A 21,592-nucleotide genomic window follows, 5' to 3' on the forward strand; every position below is an offset into this window, starting at 1 on the left:
GCGCTTGACCTTCCTCGGCAGACACAGTGACTTTAAAAGCCTTTTATGTGATCCCGGGGAGGTTTTAAGGAGAGCACGAGCGTCTCAGCCGTGCCCCCTCAGGATACTGTTAAACACCTATAAACTCTTTAAAGGGATACTTCAAATCAAGAAGTCAAATTTCTCCATGATGCCGCTGCCTCGTGGTGAAACTTGATGATGCACATTAACATCGGAAAGGAGCGAGCGGGGAATGAAAATGAACCAAATGACCTCTGCAAAGTTGAGATAATTATTAAGGGAACAGCAGAATTATTTGCTCAAATACTAGACTGTGATTAAATGCTAGGTCAGTGTTGCTACAGCTTCTTATACTGCCTGAAGATGTCCAAAAATCAATTAAGGCAGTCTTGACATACTGTCTGGGTTTGCAGCCCTAGAGCACAAGTTGTCATTATGTCACTGAGCTTCCAGCAACATCTGTTTTTACAGAATTCTTATTTATGTTGCTCTTATAGGTTTATAAAATATTTTGGTCAAGTACCAAGAGAAAGATCTCTAGCTGCTTTAGGACGTTTGACAGACCGATACAACACACAAGAAACATTGATATGTGCTTCACATTTTCGCAGACCCACATAACCCTCCCAGAGTATGTTGATGTTCAACCATATATACTTTGTGTGATAGCAAGTGTGTGATTGTAGCGGTCAGGTATTTAAAATCTAAAGTCCAGGTAGAAGTCTCCTAAATGTATTCATAAGATGATGTTACTGGGAAATGTAGACGTCTGAGGTAGAATGGGTGCATTTCAAAGCCTTTTCAAAATGCACATGTGCCATCATTCAAATGTCAACAAGCTATAAACTTGCAAAATGCAAAGCTGCCAGAAAGCAGGACAGGTCCACAGCCGAAATGTCTGCAGCGATGAAAAGAATGCACCCACGCTCATCACACACACGTCCTCGGCTGCCCCGCAAACCCCTTCCTCCTCCTCTATCTCTTTCTTCACTTCATTACTCATCTTTCAATAATTCGGTTTTAATTTGTTCCATTTTAGCCTTAATGTTCTGTAATTCGGTGGTTATTATCCAGGAAAGATCCACTTGGGAAACCTTTTTACTGTAGACTACAATCTACTTCGAACCAGCATAATTACATTAATTCTGATTTCAACAAGACAAGGCAGCCTCTGATAGCTGCTGAGTGTGGGGATTTAAATAATTCCTGTTCAGTGATCTTACATATTTAATTTCTTCCTTCCTCTGTGGTTCTTTAACATTGAAAGAATAAGTTTAACAGTTTCCAACGCTGTTTATGAGATTTAAGCTTTTTAATGCAGCATTTTTTTTCCTCTCTTCTCCGTCTCTCTCCCACTGTGTGTCTCTTCCTCCCCCCTCCATGCTTCCCCCTAGGACAGCTTGTTGGTCTTGCGGTCAGACAAGAACGTAACGCTGAATGCCAGAAACAAACAAGGCCTGCTAACTGGTCAGCTCACAGTGGGTGAGTTTCCACTTCCTCCTTTGTGTACCTCTACACTACTACTGCTGGTGCCATTTCCATCCTGAAACTATAAATTGCTGCTTGCTTCACCTGCAAGGAAACACCTGCTGTGGAATGACTGTCTGCAATGTAGCCTACAAGTAGTTTCAGTTTTTACAGTGCTGTGCAAAGGTCTTGAGCCACCCCTCATTTCATTATATGTTGCTGTTTGCCATTTTAAACTTTAACTTGTGCAAACGTTGACCAGGCTTTTTAAAGGTTTATAAAATATTTTCCTTGGAGATTGGCTGCTTTTTCACTTATTTTCCATTTTCCAATTTAAAATTGTATTTTCAAGCATTTTATCACCAGCAGGCTGTCGCAAAAAGGCTTTTCATCATGTGTATTTATGAAAATTATGATTATGAGAACACATTTTGACAAACATAAAATTTTGTTTTGAAACCTTACCTTCAAAAACTATCTTTAGTAGAAGAACAGTATCTGAAAGTTATGTTCTTAACAAAAGGAAAAAAGTCCTGACAGAGACCTGAGAGATTAGGCCACAGGTTCGACTCGAACCTTTGCTGCTCCATTTCATCCACAAGGCATATGGGCGCTTGCTCAACCAGTAACCTAAACGGGTGCCAAAGAAGCCATTCTTAAGGAAGCAAAACAAGGAGAAAAGGCTGAGTTCTGCCAAATTACAAAAGACCTGGAAAAGAAACACGCGATTAGATTTTGATCCAACATGTAATACAATCTGGAAAGCTTCTGATTGGCAACTCAATTCATTTTTCAGCATGACAATGATCCAAAACACACTGCCAATGCAGTAAAAGAATACCTGGATAGAAATAAACACACAGTGGTATGCTGTCCGTCATGGATTGGCCTCCCCAGATCCTAGAGCTGCACATTATTGAAGCAGTTTGGGATCAACTCGACAGAGAACAGAACAAAAAGCAGCCAACATCCAAAGAAGAGCTTTGAATGTCCTTTAAGAAGCCTGGAAAACTGTTCCTGAAGACTATTTAAATGACAAGAAAGCTGCCTAACAGTTCAGGCTGTGTTGAAGAATCACATTTTTATACCAGATACTGACTTTCAAGCTTGTTAGAGTTGTAGAATCTCTGTTTTTGGCTTATGAATGTTTTTCTAATAAAATATATGAAGAAATAAGATGCACTTCCAGACTTTTGCACAGCATTGTATTCCTCTCTCTTTGTACAACTTATTATTGAAAAAAACTGGTCTTGGATTAATCTGGCCACAGCTGTATAAATTACCAGATCAATACCATTTGTTGATGACTTCATTTAAGATTAGCACAACAATTTATCTTGAAGTTCTCTTTAATGCTTCTACATCTTATTCGAGTAGTTTGTTTTTTTTCCAGACGCTAACCTTTGATGCTCTTATTGAAAGAGCAATAGTTTCATCTCTTTATCATCAGGTTCAGCCATCAGTCAGACTAAATTACCAAAGTCATTTACATGATTAATCACCACTAGAAAGCAAATGACCTGCTTATTAACATTAATAGCTATTGATCTTAGCCAGCATAAGTAGAGAGTTGATGGTGATTTGACAAGACTGTTGATATGACACGTTTTGGTCACACTTGACCTTCCTCTGAAAATTACGCCTGCTTTTGTGGGTACTGCGTTTCGTCTGAAATGAGATGAAACTCAGCGAGAATAATTAAATTCCCCAGCCGTCGCAGGGCATGGATTAATGGCAGAGAGAGGAGAGGAGAGCAAGAAAAGGAGACGAATTTTGTGCATGCACATCTGGAAAAACACCAAAGTCTGGAGAACAGGAATTAATATTCCTCACCAGCGGAACAGATTACTGATTTGTCTTCATTCATCAGAGAAGCATGGCTGATCCAGCTTTGTTAGGAGCCTTTCATTTGCAAAGCAAGCACTCCACAAAGTATTTCAGATTGCTAATAGTCTTACATGCACAAACATACTGTAGCTTCCCGGAGCAGATTTAAAAGACCAGAGTCGCATAAGTCAACCTTTATTTGACAGCGATATTTTCAAAAAGTGAAAGTTGTTACCACTGCAGACTAATAAAACTTTTGAGGTGGAAATTTTTCTAATCGTAACTAAAATGTATAGTTAGATCTAGAAACATTCATAAAATACTGGAAAATGCAGTAGAGGTAAATGAATACAAATAAGCTGAATCGTTCCTTTGCCGTTAAATTGAGTGCACTCAGCAACGTTTACTGAAGGTTTTCAATGGAAACTTGAGTATCTACGTCTCTCTTGCAGGTCCCGAGGCTGTGGAAGCCCAGTGTCAGAGGCTGGAGGTGCGAAGCAGAGACGGGGGCACACTTCTGTTCACTGCCGACGAGGAGGAGGTCATCATGGCAGCAGAAAAGTTCACAGTCACAGGTAAGACGATGCTGGAGTCTCACTCAGTTGTCTTTGGATATCTTAAATAAACCGTGATCAATGGTGTATTGTCTAAAACTAAAAGGGCAGATTTGAATCTTAAGTTTTTGTACTGTAGGTTTTCCCGGAGTATATTAGAAGTCCAGCACATTAATGAGTAAGGCATAAGTAAGACTTAAGACTTTAATCCACAATATGTCAACACAAGTAATATACACTATCTGGTGATTTCATTTGGTACACCCGTTTGGCTGCTTGTTTGTCAGTTATCTAATCAGCCATGGCAGCAATGCATTTGGGCATGCAGTCAGATGACTTTGAACGTGGCGTGATTGATCTACTAGGATTTTCCCTCTAAAACATCTCTAGAGTTTGCAAAGACGGGTCCAAAAAAACAGAAAATATTCCATGAGCAGCTGTTCTCTGGGTGCTTTGTTGATGCCAGAGGTCAGACTGCTTCATGCTAATTGGAAGGCAACAGTAACTCCAATAATCACTCGTTACAACCAAGGTATGCAGAAGAGCATCTCTGAATGCAAATATACAGCAGAAGACCACACTGGGTGACACTCTCAGCTCCAAACAGGAAACTGAGGCTACAGTTGACACAGGCTGACCAAAATTGGATATTGGTCACCTGGTTGGGTGAGTCTTTTTCCTGCCACATCATGATGTTAGGGTCAGAATTTGGTGTAAACAACAGCATGAACGAGTTGCCTCCATTGGTCTTCTGGTTTTACACATTTGCTTGGCAAGTAAAAAGGCAGCAGAGCTAATCACACAGCCAGTGCTGGGCTTAGCTGTTCTAAGGATTTTAATGATTGAAAGACTGCAGCAGGAGGTTTATGTGGACAATACGTGCCCATTGCCTGCAGTCTGTTCACTTGTTTTTTCTTCTCTTTTAAATGGTGATATAATGTAATTGAATCATGCAAGTCACTGAAAAATATGGATTTAGTTTCTATGTTTAAATCGTTACCAAAAAAGTATTTTGTGGAACATAATATAAAGCTGCACTGAACACGATCTGGGATTTGTTTTATCCGCAGGCTCGGAAGGAGCCGTGTTCGGACATTCAGTGGAGACTCCTCTGATCCAGGCGAGGGCTTCTGAAGACCTGAAGTAAGTTCATATTCAATGACTTTACTGAAATTCATTAAAGCTTAATGTCATCTGTTCATGTCCTGTTAAATTAAAATTAAGATCTTTAAATAATGATGATAGATGTTCTGTGGCATTTCAAAGTCAATGACTGTGCTTAAAAAAAACACATGTGGCAGGAGCCATTATTCACCAATATCATTATCTCAAGCACCCTCTTGTACTCAAGCGTCTCCTGGTCGCCTTGTTATGATACAAATGTAAAAGAAGATTTGACCAGTTTTACAGCCGAGGGTTGAGCTAATTTGTTAGTTATTCTCTGGCAGGCAGGATTTGATTAAAGCACTAAGAGAGCTTGGAGAGAAGGGGGTAAGGTTGAGCTACGTGTTGGAGTCCTATACTCCCTCGTGCATGTGATCCTCACTGCACTCTGCCTGAGGCTCTGAGCCCTGCGTCGGTCCATTAACGAGCTATAACGAGTGTGGTTTGTTGTCCACCTTACTGGTCCTGAAAGGAGGGCTGGGATCAAAGTTGGCAGAAAAAGCAGTGTTCTGGCAGCTAATTCCCCCAGAGTGAGAGGAATACTGATGAGTTTCACTTTAAAGCGTGTGCGCACACACAGGACTCACACAGACACACACAGGCTCAGCTCAGGAGCGACCATCTGCAATGTGGTCAAAGTCTTAATGAGAGGAAACCGAACAGGAGACGGTCGACACACAGAAACGGCAACATGACTTAAGCTGGGCTCTGATTTTCTTCTGTTTAAAAGCATATTCGATCAAAGATATTTAATTTATCAAAGGTTGATTCTGTTTGGGTTTAATTTAAAGATTTCCAAATTGAATTTCCTAAAATCCACGATGCCGTCTGACTGTGGACGACTGTCTTCCCTCACTGGTGAATTACTGAAGTATTTCCAAGCAAACAGATGTACAAACTGTACTGTGAGGACTAAATAAAGACTCCTTTTATATAGACCTAATTTTCTTTCCAAATGTCTTATGAAAGATTTTTATTTCTTTATTTTTTATGTTGAGTCAAACGGTTTTCTTAAAAAAGTAAAATGAAGGAAAAATAATCCTGTGAGTTATTTATGACATCACTTGAAGCCTAATAACATTCTGTCTGTTTATTGAATAAGTGGGTTGTGGGAAAAACAACATTGCAGTTGATGCAAAATAAATATAAAAGTTAATTTATTTTATTTTATTATAATTCACAGAAATCTTCAGAGGATATCCTGGGGGACCTGCTTCCTCTTTAGTTATTGCAAGCTATTAAAATAATCATTAAACAAGCTTTTTAATCAGATTTTTTTCAAATTTAAATCTACAACCAAATGGATTTTTACCTGCAAATTAGCAAAATCACAATTTTTATCTCTTAGTTGCAGTCATGGAAAAAAAATGCAGGACTCTTCTCTTGTGAAAAACTTAAGCAGACCCTTAATGCTTCCATGGTAGTTAAGAAGTCACAGCAAGGTAATTCTAATCAAATATACTTGCTTAATTGATCATCAGCAAGTGTGAGCACCTCAATGAAAGCAAAGGTTTTGGCATTTTGCTGGTCTGGAGCATTTAACTGTGCGTTAACACAATGCCACAATCTTTTCAGGAGTGGAAGTGCCAGCAAATTCACACCAAGTTCAAACTATGCTCAGAGAAACTACTGAAAACCCAAGAGCTTTACTGAGACTGTACAGGCCTCAGTTAGCATGTTAAATGTTAAAGATCATGACAGTAAAATTAGAAAAACAATAACAAGCATGGCTTGTGAAGAGAAAGAATATATCAGTATGGGCTATGTTTTAAAGTGGCATCTGAACACAAGACTTCTTCAGAGAGATGAGACCAAAGTGATGTTTGGTTATAACGTGCAGCACCAAATTTGGAGAAAACGTAACACTTCATACCAGCTGTAAAGCACGGTGGTGGATGGGATGAAGACTTGGGTTTGTTTTGCAGCCACAGGTGCTGGATATCTTGCACTGGCTGAGTCGACCATGAACCCCTCTGAGTACCAAAGTGTTCTGAAGTCCAATGTGAGGACATCTGTCCAACAGATAAACTTTGACTGGACCACTGCAACATCCTGATGCTTTTCTTTTTTAGCAGATTTGTCGCTGTGCTTTGGATCATTGTCCATGACCCAATTTCAGCCAAAGTCCAGACTTCAACTGAAACTGAAATAATGTTGGGTATTACCTTAAGAGAGCTGTGCATAAATGAAAGCCCGTAAACATCAATGAACTGAAGCAACATTGTAAAGAAGAGATGCGTAAAAGTCATCCACAAGAATGTGAGAAGTTGATGTATAGATGCTGAAAACGATTACTTAAACTTATTGCTGCCAAACTTGTGATTCGTGGGGTGTTCTTGGTTTTTCAGAGATTCCTGTGAAAACTTTCTTGTCCACATGAGTGTAAATGACCAAGATTCAGATTAAAGAGTAAAAGTCTCTTGCATATTTTAAATTCAGTATGTCAGTGGTTACATTTTTTAAATACTAAACTAGGCTTTACAGTAGAAATTGGATGAAGTGGAACGTTTAATATTTTGTCCACAAAAAAATTAAAATGTAATCTTAACCTTGAATTAGTGATTTAGAAACTACTTTCCTTTGTCCATTAGATGTGTTTTTTTTCCAGCAATGAGCAGTTAAAGCAGCCTAAAATAACCCAACTCTCACACCGTGCCAGCAAAACTCCATCCCCACAATCGCAAAGCAGAGACTTTTCATGATATAGCCAAACAGTAAAATGTGAGCTGGAACAGCCTCGAATGATTACACATGTAGATCTAATAAAGTAGTCAGTAAGGTGACATCATCTTCAGAAAACACTGTCACTAAAGTAAAATATATACTTAGATTTTTACTTTAATGCCCAATATAGCTCATTCAACAATCTGATTATTTATCCAAAGAAAACATTTTTTCCCACATCTCCAGTATTTCTTTTAAAAGTGGCATTTGCCTTGTTCAGCATTGTTTATGTATGCAGCTCTGGGCCTTTCCGTAAATGCTAATGAGGCTCTTCCCTCCCGCCACCTCGCTGAAATCATGACAAGTTAAGCCCTCCTTGCAAATCGTGTGTCACCTGTGCAGTAAGCCCCTCCGGATGATAAGGACACAGCTTGGCTTGCGTCCACATCACCTTTCTTTCCCCGTTTAAAGAAACATCACTCTCTTTGTGATGTGTTTTATTTCCCTGAAAGCCAGGAGTAATCTGGGAGATGAACAGAGCAGAGTCAAATCAAAGAAAGCCACATGAGAACTTCTTCCTCTTTGAAGCACCTGTTCTTCTCCTGGAGTTTACCCGTGTACGCTGGCACTCAAGTCTGTCTTTGTTTGTTATGATCATTGCCTTTTGTGATTTAATTACTTATTATGTGTGACTTTTACTGGTGGACAAGTGCAAATGACTTAGCCAGAGTGGCTTCCAGCATCTTTTGCGTTGGCAGCCTATTTAAGCGTGAGACAACTGAGATGTACAAGTTTAAACTGGAATGAGAGAACTGGAAATCTGAATTTGTAAATCTATAATATGTATATTTGTTGATGTAGATGCAGACCTAGCAGGAGAACTACATCTTTCCAAACTACAATCAAGAGCAGGAATAAAATTAGACATAGTTTCACATACTGGAAAGATTGTGCTTACTTTTCTTCATCTGCTGAGTCATCTGCTTTTTCTTAATTTGTTTTATTGGCTGGTTGCCTTGTGAGAGTTCTTAGTCTATGTGAGAATATCACCTGATAGACTTTTGTGACACAGCTTCAAGTGAATTTGTGGGGACAATCTGAAAGCCTTACGTGCTTGGGACTCTGTCTTGCTGGGGAATTTCAATGCTCACATGGTAAACAACTGTGTGACCGTTGGAAGGTACAGCCTTACAAAATAATAGTGTTTTTGTATTTGTTTTGCTTTCATGGTAATCACTTTTTCGCCATTAGTGCACTTGGCAACAGGACATCCTAAGTCAGAACTTGATGATTGATTTTATAATCATATCATCAGACCTTATGTGTTGGACACTAAGGTAAAGAGTGGAGCAAAGCTTTCAACTAATCAAAACCAGGTGGTGAGAGGGTGCTCACTTATCAGAGGCCCTGATCTACAAGATCTTCAGTTCCCACCTCCAGCAGAGCTTTGACAGCATTCTGAGGGAGACTGGTGGTCTGGTGCCTGGTCTGGTCCACTCAGTGGTTGGTGCCTGGTCTGGTGGTAACCTCAAACCAGATATTGGACACCAGAGGGCAGCTGTCAAGTTGAAGAAGTAGTCCTATTGAGTTTGATTTCACAGGCAGCCGACAAGTCAGGCCAACAGGCCAAGTGGGTTGCAACCACAGCTGAAGTCAAAATTTGGATGTTGGAGGAGTTCGGTAAGCAAGACTTTCGGTCATCCTTAAGGCAATTCTTGGAAACAGGAAGCAGGAATATCACACTGTGTAATCCTGACTCTATACTGTGCACAGTCAGGATGCAGTACCGCCTGACTGCAGCTGAGGATATTTTAAGTCCCACTGATATCCCTTATGTAGCAGGAGCAGAATTTGGGGGTGGTGGGTTGACTTGCTCATCATTGTCGTGTTAAAAAGCTGGGATTTGTAAGGCTGTTTTGGTTAACACACTTGTGCAGCATTCATTCATTCATTTCATTCATTTATTTGTTCATTTCAGGCACAACAAAAATACATGTGGAAGTTGGGGACAGAGCCAATGGAATGGGAGACTAGGGTGTTGGTCCCATCTTATATGCCAAGCTGCTGGGGAAGAGAGTCCTTTTTTTTTTTTTTAAATCAAAGTTACGATTAAAGAGGGGCAATGTGGTTTTGATTCTGGTCGTGGAACACTGGACGAGCTTTTTAATCGTCTCGAGGTTACCTAATATGCACGGAAGTTTGCCCAATGAGTCTACGTGTTTTGTGGACTTAAGATTTGGCATTTGACCGAGTCCCTCAGGACTTCCTGTATGCAAAGGCTGTCTCTTACTCCCTCCCAAATGAGTTTTGTCTTTCAGGAAGGGGTAAGAGACCTTGATAAGCAGAATGAGCATTATATTAAAGATGAAAAACAAAGACCAGGGGTGTTAAACTCACTCTTGTTTATGGGTAATGTATAAACAAAGCTGCATAATAACCTGACTTTCTAGAACTACAGGTATATTGTAAAAACAGTGAACAAACAATTTATAAAGTTGTGATGAACATCTGAGATTCTCACTAATAATAATTGTAGTAATATTTAGCAATATTGATTACCACATGTGCACTGCATATTTCACCGAATCTGCAAAAGCAAAAAACCTTGACAGGTAATGTTGAACAACAGAAGTATTTCACTTTTTATGATTCAAACAACTTGTTGAAACTGATTTTCTGAGACCGACTATTTTCTTCACAGTAACACTGACATCACCTCATGTCAGATATTAATGACTTCACTGCAATTTCCACACTTTCCACCGCACTCTAGGGGGCTGAATTGGTCCATTTGGTGGGATGGTTCTAGCAACCGGTCCTCATATTTGATGAAAACAGTCATTCTGAAGTAATTTCAGCCACAAATATCAAAAGACAAAATTAAATTCTTAATTTCTGAATACTTTGACAACACTGCTCTCTGCATAAGTAAGAATCTAACTAATTACTTAATCACGCTACTGTTTATGCTTTAGTCTCCTGTGTAATGAATGCTGTGACAGCAATGTGCAAGGTTTACAACTGAGTAGAGTGTTTGGTCCTCTGCTTCGTCACCTGCTAACTAAAAGGTATGCTTGCGTGCTGCGACTTGTGGATAATTGCACTTGTGCTGACAAAGAAGAGAACTCTTGATGTTAGGTCTGTAAAACGAGGGGATTGCAGTTATGAAGCGGATCTGGTCCTGCTGGAGAGGCACCAGTTTGTCATCTCTTGCTCTCAGCTCACAGCTTCATTACCTTTAGACATAGCTGTTTTCAGACTCCGATCAGCTCCCTCGCCCCACAGTAATTTCTTTAGTTCAGTTCCACTCGTAAAATGCGCCCCCGAGACTGAGTTTGAGACAAAACGAGAGAGATAATTGCTGTAAACTTGGCTCCGACTCTCTACCTAACTGCCCTCTTAGCTTGATGATAAGGAGCAGCTTGCTTGTAGCCCACAATTATAGGCTTAAATATTAAAATGTTTCTGTCAATTACATAATGACATAATTTCACATCTCATTCTGAAGGATGGTGCTCTGATTCCTAATGCGAATGTCCCAAATCCATCAGGACAGGCAAAGGAAGCTGTGTGATACTGCTGTGATATTATCCTGGTGTAGCTGCGATACTTCTGTCATCTAGTTTGCATACACTTAGGGAGACTTCATCTATTCTTTTGACATCTCTTGACAACAGATGGTAGATTCACTTCTAATCAATGTGACACAAAGTCTCCAGGTCTCAATTGTATCAAGAACGAACATACTCAGTTTTTTGGGGTTTTTTTTTTTGCTGGCTATAAACTGCTGCTTGAACCCACACAGGAATCTGCAGTGAGACAAGTCTGACATTAAGCAGCAAAGGCAGGACAGACAGGATTTGAAGGCTCTCTGGGTTCTTACAGTGCAGACATCACATGATGAATCAGGCCCAGAATCAGAGAGCAGAAAAATAGTTTTTCATTTCGTTTTCTCTGTAACTTTCTGCTACTAGAGCTCTCCTCTGCAATGCGGCCAGCTGCACGTCTGTCTACAGTTTATCTAAGCAGCTCTGAGGACAGTCCGTGCTCTAGCCGTGTCCACACATGACTGACATGTTCATTAAAGAGATAAAAACTCTTCTTGTTCCCACTTAGCTCTGGTCGGACTCTACTACTGCTACCAGTTAGGGAGCACAGAGTTATTACAGAAGTGTGCACATGTTCTTTTCCTCTTATTTTGACTGCAGCAGTGAAATATTGTTTCTTGGTTATTGCAATGGTCTTGTAGACCAGATGAAGAATGTTTGGACTGCTGATAACATTACTTACAGATATATTGGAAATAATTGGTGTAAACCTTGTTAGGGATACTGATTCACTGTCGTACTTGCTTCTCCATGTGTCTTCATAAGTAAAGACATGGACAAGTGTGTGGAGCTTTTGGGATATCTATTATCGTACCCCCTTCCTAAAGGTCCAGACGCCATCAAATCTCAGCATACGGTTAGGTCCTTAAGTATTTGGACAGCTACACAATTGGCCTCTGTACACCACCACATTGTATTTAAAGTCAAACAGACAATATGTAACTGAAGTGCAGACTCTCAGCTTTTATTTCATTTATAACAAAAGTACTCCATTAGCTGTGGCTCAAATGTAATTGGACATCATTTTAAATGTAAGGATTGCTGAGATGCTTTGCCAGGCTTTTAATGAGAACACCTTCACTTCGTGCATGTTTGTGCGTCTCTACTTTTGGCCGTTGAAGAACATCCCATTTGTTTTCTTTGAGAAGTTCTTGGGTTGCTTTCGCATTACGCTTTGGGTGATGTGCAGATTATTTTGGCTGAATCTGAGCAGAGAGTAGAGCCGTGTACACTTCACAGTTCATCCTTCTGTCAGCAGTCACATCATCAATAAACACTCGTGGCCTGGTTTCACTGGCAGCCTTACATGCCCATACATTAACTCTGGATCACGAGCAGTTTCTCTCCTTCTCTATACTTTTCTCTGTCTATCATTCTGGTACAAGTAAACCTTGGCTTTGTCTCTCAAAAGATTTTCTTCAGGCATGTGCAGGCTCTTTTAGATGTTTTCTGGTGAAATGTAAATGCCCTTCTCATCGTTTAGTGCAACGAGCTGGTTTGCACCTTGTTGTAAACGCCTTGTAATTGCGTTGAGTTGAAGCTGTCTGCAGTTTACATATTTCAATTGGTCTGAAAGATTTCTGATACTACAGCATCTGACCTGTGTCATATTTTCTGTGTATTTGAACAGTTTGAGCCATTTCAAAGCGGATGAGGATGGATGGATGTTCCATCCTCTTTGTCTCTCCTATGGGAGATTACTAAAGGGCGGGTTGATAAGACAGGAAATGTATGCTCATGAGCAGTCGGTGGATGACGTGTCCATAATATCACATTTCTGGGGTTGGTGGTGGCGTCGACCACTGGTGATTGGCAGAGATGGTGTCTCTTCATGACTCATGTTTGGTTTAAGTTTGGGTGGGTTCTATATTTTACTCGCCTGACAGGAGATTGTGACCTGAGGAACAATTAGGTTGATTTTAGTTTTGTACTGCAAAAACCATTCATGTCCTGCCTCTTTTGTTGTGCCATTTTAGATTGCATCTGAAAGAGTTCACTGGGAGTTCAAGTAATGTCTGTGCATGCATGGCTTTTACCTTAAAGATGAGATTTCTAATAGTGTATCTAAAGAGGCCCTTTTAAATGTTTCTGATCAGCTGCTAATATGAAGCTTTCCATGTTGATGAATATGTGTCCTTCCATTGTGGCATAGTTTAAATTCTGTCCATGTTTTATATTTTTCATACTCCATCCTATGTTTTTGTGGCCACAAGCCTGAATATAGCTTTCATATTTATGGTGGGGAAAACAGTAGCATATTACCTTTTTTTCATTCTGCACCCATCACATTACTGTTTAGTGGTATGCTGTAGTAGTTTTGGAAAGTTTTTCTTTTGCTGTGTAATGTTTGAGATAGTTTTTGGGTACTGCCACACATTCACCACAACCAGTTATTGAACTTGTGCTAAAAGGGAAACTGATAAAGATGGTAGTATATAAAGCCCAGTGGATCCCTGTAAGTGATAGTAACATATAAAAATAAATTAGTCTTTCACCCCCCAAGCAAACATGCTAGATATGCACTATTTAAACAAATCTCTTTCTCTTTGGTATCACCTTTTTGGTCATCAGCACATCCTACAGCTATTTTCCTCCAAAGCTCTGTGATACGGTGACCTTTATGTGGACGTAAAGGTCAGCTTGAATACACCACAAAAGGTTGGTCAGGTTTCCCAGAGAGCGGGAGAGCCTGTCATAAACAGCCTTTACGACTGCAAATACCAGATAAGTTATCACTTGTGACGGCTTTACGTTTCAAAGCCCTGAAATATGGTGGATGCGTCAACCTCTTTTAACTGACGCCCTCATCAGTCAGCCTAATGATCGTAACGTTTTGGGGAATTGTGACATTTTAAGAAAAACTCATTTAATGTTTTATCACATTTTCCCATTCTTCTGCAAAGGCAGAAGACAGTTTACCAACTTTGTAAAAAAAAAATGTTGAACTAATTTAAAAAATGTTTGATGAAAAGCTGTGTTTTTCTGTATTTTTACCCAAGTCTTTTAAAATGTGGTTGAAATCTGTGACACGGTAGAGAAATTTAACTGCTGATTTGTTAAATTTGAGAAGCAGAACACAAACAACTCAATCAAGTCAATCCAAAAATGTTAAATGCAGACTGTACACACTCACTGACCTTGCGTCTAGTACTGGGTTAGAGCCCCATTGTAGACTTCAGAACTGCCTCAGTTCTTTGTGGCACAGATTCAAGAAAGTTCTGGATCATTCCCCAAAGATTTTGGTCCATATTGACACAATAGCATCACGCAGTTGAAGAAGATTTGGACATCCCAAAAGGTGCTCTTTTTTTTTTTTTTACAATCTAAGCATAGTGAACTCATTTTTGTGTTCAAGAAACCAGTTTGAGATGATTTGAGTTTTGTGACACGGTGCGCTATCCTACTGGAAGCAGGCATCAGAAGATGGTACACTGCAGTCATAAAGGGGGATGGACATGATCAGCAACAATACTCAGGTAGTCTGTGGTGTTTAGACTTTGGTCAGTTGGTACTGAGGAGCTCAGAGTTTGCCAAGGAATTATCCCCAACACCATTACACCACCAGCCTGAATCACTGATTCAAGGGGCACTAACTCCACTGGAGTGGCTCTAGCTCAGGAGGTAGCGCAGATCACCTGCTAATCGGAAGGTTGATGGTTCAATTTGTCTGCATGCCAAATATCCTTGGGCAAGATACTAACACCAAGTTGCTCTTCGATGCATCGATTAGAGTATGAATGAGTATAGGTGTTATATAGAAAGAGCTTAGAAGAAAAGTGCTTGTGTGAACGGTGTAAAGCGCTTTGAGTGCTCAGAAAGCGTAGAAAAGCACTATACAGTGGCCTGCAAAAGTATTCAGCCCCCTTGAACTTTTCCACATTTTGTCACATTACAGCCACAAACATGAATCAAGTTTATTGGAATTCCACGTGAAAGACCGATACAAAGTGGTGTACACGTGAGAAGTGGAACAACAATCATACATGATTCCAAACATTTTTTACAATTAAATAACTGCAAAGTGGGGTGTGTGTAATTATTCAGCCCCCTGAGTCAATACTTTGTAGAACCACCTTTTGCTGCAGTTACAGCTGCCAATCTTTTAGGGTATGTCTCTACCAGCTTTGCACATCTACAGACTGAAATCCTTTCCCATTCTTCTTCGCAAAACAGCTCCAGCTCAGTCAGATTAGATGGACAGCGTTTGTGAACAGCAGTTTTCAGATCTTGCGACAGATTCTCGATTGGATTTAGACACCAGACAGGTCAGGGATAAAGTTATTGAGAAATTTAAAGCAGGCTTGGGCTACAAAAAGATTTCCCAAGCCTTGAACATCCCACAGAGCACTGCTCAAGCGATCATTCAGAAATGGAAGGAGTATGGCACAACTGTAAACCTACCAAGACAAGGCCGTCCACCTAAACTCACAGGCCGAACAAGGAGAGCGCTGATCAGAAATGCAGCCAAGAGGCCCATGGTGACTCTGGACGAGCCGCAGAGATCTATAGCTCAGGTGGGGGAATCTGTCCATAGGACAACTATTAGTCGTGCACTGCACAAAGTTGGCCTTTGTGGAAGAGTGGCAAGAAGAAAGCCATTGTTAACAGAAAACCATAAGAAGTCCCGTTTGCAGTTTGCCTCAAGCCATGTGGGGGACACAGCAAACATGTGGAAGAAAGTGCTCTGGTCAGATGAGACCAAAATTGAACTTTTTGGCCAAAATGCAAAACGCTATGTGTGGCGGAAAACTGCACATCACTCTGAACACACCATCCCCACTGTCAAATATAATGGTGGCAGCATCGTGCTCTGGGGGAGCTTCTCTTCTGCAGGGACAGGGAAGCTGGTCAAAGTTGATGGGAGGATGGATGGAGCCAAATACAGGGCAATCTTGGAAGAAAACCTCTTGGAGTCTGCGAAAGACTTGAGACTGGGGCGGAGGTTCACCTTGCAGCAGGACAACGACCCTAAACATGAAGCCAGGGCAACAATCACCTTTCTTCCCCATTCTAGTGCTCAGTTTGAACTTCAGCAGGTACTCTAGATCATGTCTACATGCCTGAATGCTTTGGCTTGCTGCCATGTGACTTGCTGGTTAATTATTTGCATTAACAAGCAGCTGAACAGGTCTACCTAACAAATTGGCCAGCGAGTGTATAGTGTGCTAGATTTAGCTTAAAGGCCATTTTCATCTGCACCCCCTGAGCGACGGCTTCTAATGATTCACAGCTTACTAAGAAAAACAGATAACTACTGTGGTAAATTAGAACCTGGCATTTAAAAGCACAAACACAATAAAACACTTCACAAAAAAGCACAACATTAAACAAAATAACAAAACTAGAAGACAAAACAAACCCCCCCACGCACAAAAAAACAATGGTCCTTTCTATCATCAGCAAAGCAAAAAAAAAAAAGGAAATTAAACATTTTATCAATGCCAGAAAGTGCTGATGCTGGCCTAAATGTTAGTGTCAACCTTTTAACATGTGGAACTTATTAAACTCACACACGGCTCTTTTCCATTCACTATATTTAATACAGTTATCAGGAATATTGGATTTAAATGAATCTAATGTACACATGTCTTGAGCAGCCATCGATGAATTCCAGTTGATATGTCGTTAGTGATTGCTGGGTTTATTTATTTATTTATTACACCAGTCAGTCTCAGGCAGAGTGAAGTGTGACTTCACGCTGCTGCGTTAGCCTCACAAAGGCCATACATGATAATGGAAGGAGTCTGAGACGGTTATAAAACCGAAGAGACATTTTTAACTTAATTCATTTAATGCTTTTTTTTCTTCTGGACTGTGCCTGAAACAAGCACTCATGGAAATTGAGCACTTTGTCTTTTGGCAGAAGCGCCTGCTCTGCTGTGTGTGTGCGTGTGTGTGTGCGCACAGTGGGTGATGACAGAACTGCTTTGAATGGAGTGAAAATATCACAGGCTCATGCATTACATATCACAGATTTCTTACGACACGGCTCAGTGGACGGTGTTTTAAATGGATCTTTTAATGACTGCCCTGTCCATAGAGAATCAGCAGACTCTTAACAAATAATTATTGGGGGGTTTAAGAGGAGAGATGGGATTTTGAGTGCTGCCACTGGAGATGAATGAGGTTGTTTTTTTTTTTCGTTTTGGGTTTGTTTGTTTTTACACAATAAATAAAAAATTTCAAATTAGTACTTAAAATTACATTCTTGCCTTTTTTCTGTAATAAGCCGTTATTTGCATTCACAAAACCAACAACATGAAGGGTTTGAGATTAAAATTGAATTGGAAAACGTAATACGCAAACAAACATGTCATAACACTGTATGCTGAAGCGTGGCGTATCTGCTCACTGAACAGCTTTCACGGAGAAAACAATAGATGGGTATTAAAAGAAAAGCCACTCTATCTTCTTTATTCCTTCACGTCTAGAGCACAAACAATCCCGGGTCAAAGGCACGTTTTCACAGATCCCCTTCAGACTGTATCTACTGACAGGCTTTTCAAATGCAGATGAAATTCGTTTGCTCGTCTTTCTTCGCACCCTTATTTCCACTAGTGCATAATCCAAAATGTGTGTCACTTTCAGAGCGTATGGAGATTTAAGCGATTTAAAGGCAGCTCCTTAAAGTCTTCCATTTAAAATTCATTGAAAACAGATTTGAGAGAGATGTGCGCGTGGGGGGGGCGGAATCAATTTGAAACGGTTATGAGTTATGAAAACAAATTCCACATTGATTGGCTCTCACACTTATCTTTCCCTGTGTAAACAAATAGTCCACAGGAGGAAAATGCAAATTGCATTAGCCTCAGCGTGGCTGAAGGTCAACATCAGCTGATACAATTATGGGCTGTTTAGGACAGCCATACTGCTTTGGAATAATGAAAGCAGCTATTTAAACATGAACAGCAGCTTTAATATTCCTCCGGTAGGGAAGCAGTTGGTACGGCAAACCCCAAGCTGCACTTGCTCAGACAGAAATATCAGTGCGCTTTCTTTCCTTCTTTCTTGTTAAATTTGAGACATTTTGACTCAAATTTGAAATCCTTGGATTTGTTATGAAAACAAAGACTATTCGCGTCATTAATCTGGCCTAAACACGGAGAGATGTATAAAATATCAACTGAATAACAATCAGTGTAACCTTGAATGAATTTTGTATCCTTAGCTATTAAATCCAACTGAAAGGCAACGTTTTAATAATGCAAACATGCTGAAAGTATAAGCAGATTAAATCAATGAGCTCATCCGCTGCATCACTGAGCTGCTTCTTTTTTTTTTGTCAGGCTCGAGTCTCCCACACGAACCCTGACCATGGAGGCTCCCAGAGGGGTGGAAGTGAGTGCCGCTGAAGGGTCGCTGAAGGTCAGCGGTCGCAAGGATCTACGGCTAGAGTCCACTGAAGGAGAGGTGAGGAGCATTCGTTTCTATATATGTATATCTATATATTTGTTTTAAATATTCTACCACAAGGCATGTGATATGAAGCAATCAAATGTGACTGAGTAGTTTTAGCTTTAACACAGGAGGAAATAAGAGACTTTTTTTATAGTCTTTCCATTTTCACAGACTTAAAGATCTGTCATTGTTTCTTTAATCATAAATTAAGGAACTCACAAGTCTGGAGTTGATTCCAAGTGTTCAATTTATATTCATGAAAAATGCAAATGCAGTATTTATTCAAGTCAAGAACACCGCTGTCATGATACTCCTGATGTGATATTATTGCGATTTTAAACGTTTTGCTATATGCTGAGTATCACATTAACATATATTGCGATTTATTCCCTTTTTTTCCAAACTTGGTCAGCATCTCTTTCTTTTACTTTGTAAAGTTCTCGCATTTCTGTCATTTTATTGCAGCAAAATAGAACTGTGAAGCAGACAGACTGACCAACACGGTCATTAACACCCATCAAAATGTTGCATGCACCTGACAGACTGAGCTGTTTGTGCTACATTGTGTTACATTGTGTGCGACTGAATTCAAATGTGTGGGCTGCTGTACTATTAAAGGTATTTTAAGCAGCAGTAGCCAGTCATCGGTGAGATAATGAGCCACATATGAATCCACAGCATGTAATGTCCAGATGTCTCAAGTTAATGCAACCCTTTGCTGTACTCACATTTATGCCTGACCTCTCTGTAGAGCCTGGGTACAGCTGTATCCATCAAAAGGTGTCACACACCTGGGTTCCAGTGCCTTGAGATTGGGGAGGGGAAAATGCTTCTTTTTGTCCTCCACGTAGTTGCACAGCCAGGTGTCCTTGAGTTTCTTGAAAGGCACCTATAAATATTTTCTTAGCTCTGAATTGGGAGGTAGTTTTGTCAGTGGTCCCAGTGTTGGTTGTTTTGTAGAGACAGCAGCCAGCAGTGAGGACAGAAAGTTTGCCAAAGTAAACTGTATGGTGGACCACCACGAAAACGTCTCTAATAATAAACCCAACCAGATACTATTTCACCTTCACAAACATGAACGTTTTCATGAAACTAACAAAGGCAACACGAACAAAGCTAAAGCTATTCAGAGCTCAGAGCCAACCGCGAGCTAGGAGCCTCGGTATGAGCAAAGGATCAAGACTGTGATGAGGGGAAATTATGGAGACGAGTGAAAAAAAGAGAAAGGGGCTCATCTGGCGACTTTTTAAAAACACCCTAAAAGTGATGTAAGAACCTGACATTTGTTTTGTCGTGTAAATCTTTTGCTTTTGTTTGAGGTAAATATGTCAGGTAAAGGTGGATGTGCAGCAGCTCCCTTTTAATTAATTATTTGTAGCTGTCTCCAGTGTCAGAGCAGTTTTTCGGTTTCAGTGTGAGAGCACGTGCTGCAAAATCGAATAATTCATTTTAGTTTGAAGAATTTTATAATGTAGAAAATTAGATTTAGCAAAGATCACTATGAGCAGGTCACACATAGAGAATAACCGAAAATTTGCATCAGCCAAGCTAATGTTCATAGTTCTCCCAGAGTATTTTATGACACTCCCGTGTATTATATCCACCTTTGTCCCTCCTTTTTTGTAAATCCAAACTTCTTTTTTTCTACAATGCTGCCATCTGTTTTAAAAACTTCCTCCCGTATGCCGATGTCACTTGGGGAAAAAAAAACACAAGATCACCATCTGTTGAACTGTTAAAGTAATTTCTTTTATTATTCTAGGGCTAAAAAGTTAGTATTGTCTTTGCAGATCATATATTAAAATATCAATATTTGATGGGTCTGTATCAATACAGTATTATCTCTCAAACTATTGCAGTACTCTGGCGTATCAGTACCCTCTGCCCTTGTTACCTGGATGATGGAAAGAGAGGGAAAGCAAGGACTAATTATCCAAAGCAAAGGATTCATTGTGATTGCATGTACGGCTACCTGTGGAGCTAGGTCTGTAGTATTAATTAGCTTCAGCAAGGAGGTTATGTGGTTTGTTTATTTAGTCTGTTTGTTAGCCGGATGACTCAAAAAGTTGAAGATGATTTGCATGAAAACTTGGCCAGAGCCTGGGCTTGGCTCAACTTATTTATTTCAAATTTGTCATTTTACAAACTAGTCTAAATTCAGATATCCTTCTGGATCCAGGAACTCGTGCATGGTGCGGAGGAAATGATCAGCCTTGGCTGGGTTTTTGTAGTCTCTTGTTGTGAATGCTGATAAAAGAAGCAGGCTAAATTCTGGGCCGTGGCTCTACTTCCTGCTCAGATTCAGCCAAGTGCTGTAAAACGAAAAGGACGGTTTTTTACGGTGCAAATGAACAGTGACCTCAAACATCCCAAAACAACCCAAGAGCTTCAGAAGGCAAAGGATATTTAATGCTCTTAAATCGATGAGTCACTTGCTTGATTTTTTAACCCAACCGAGCCAGCTGTTCACTTATCTGAGACAAAAACTGAGCCACGAACGCTGAGACAGAAGGCAGCTGCAGTAAAGGCCTGGCAGCGCATTTAGTGATGTCATTGCTTTCAGACTGCAGGTGGTAACTGACTGCAAACAGTCTGCAACAAAGTCACAATGCAATCCTTATATTTATGAGTTTGTCCAGTTGCTTTGAGCCTGTGGATATGGTGGAAATGAAGTCGTTTTACTTTTCTGTTTTTCTTTTTAACATTTGAGCCTGGTGGTGGATGGAAACAGATCTCCAGAGTTCTAATAATGGTCGTTTAGAGAATTGTCAGTCACTAATTGGGAAATCTTGGCAGTCTGTTTAATAGTTGTTGAGCCATTTCAGTCTGAACCAAAGCAGCGACCCACCAACTGACACTCTGCTCCCTTGAGCCACTAGTGTGGCCAAAAAAACAAAAAGAGAGAGAGAC

General features: G+C 40.2%; 1 protein-coding gene across 2 annotated transcripts in view; it reads left to right on the forward strand.

The window, feature by feature from the left end:
• Positions 1–21,592, forward strand: part of LOC308400958 (zeta-sarcoglycan-like) — a 58,549-nt gene that overhangs the window by 30,810 nt on the left and 6,147 nt on the right. For both annotated transcript variants that reach the window (XR_013972455.1, XM_080889023.1), the window contains exons 4-7: positions 1,395–1,482; positions 3,747–3,869; positions 4,919–4,991; positions 18,571–18,694. Coding sequence is in view for 1 of the 2 variants with exons in the window: in XM_080889023.1 (XP_080745149.1) it covers positions 1,395–1,482; positions 3,747–3,869; positions 4,919–4,991; positions 18,571–18,694 (408 nt within the window). In the remaining variant the exon portion in view is untranslated. The remainder of the gene's footprint in view (positions 1–1,394; positions 1,483–3,746; positions 3,870–4,918; positions 4,992–18,570; positions 18,695–21,592) is intronic.

Source organism: Rhamphochromis sp. 'chilingali' (assembly GCF_963969265.1).
Source record: "Rhamphochromis sp. 'chilingali' genome assembly, chromosome: 1".
NCBI lineage: Eukaryota > Metazoa > Chordata > Actinopteri > Cichliformes > Cichlidae > Rhamphochromis > Rhamphochromis sp. 'chilingali'.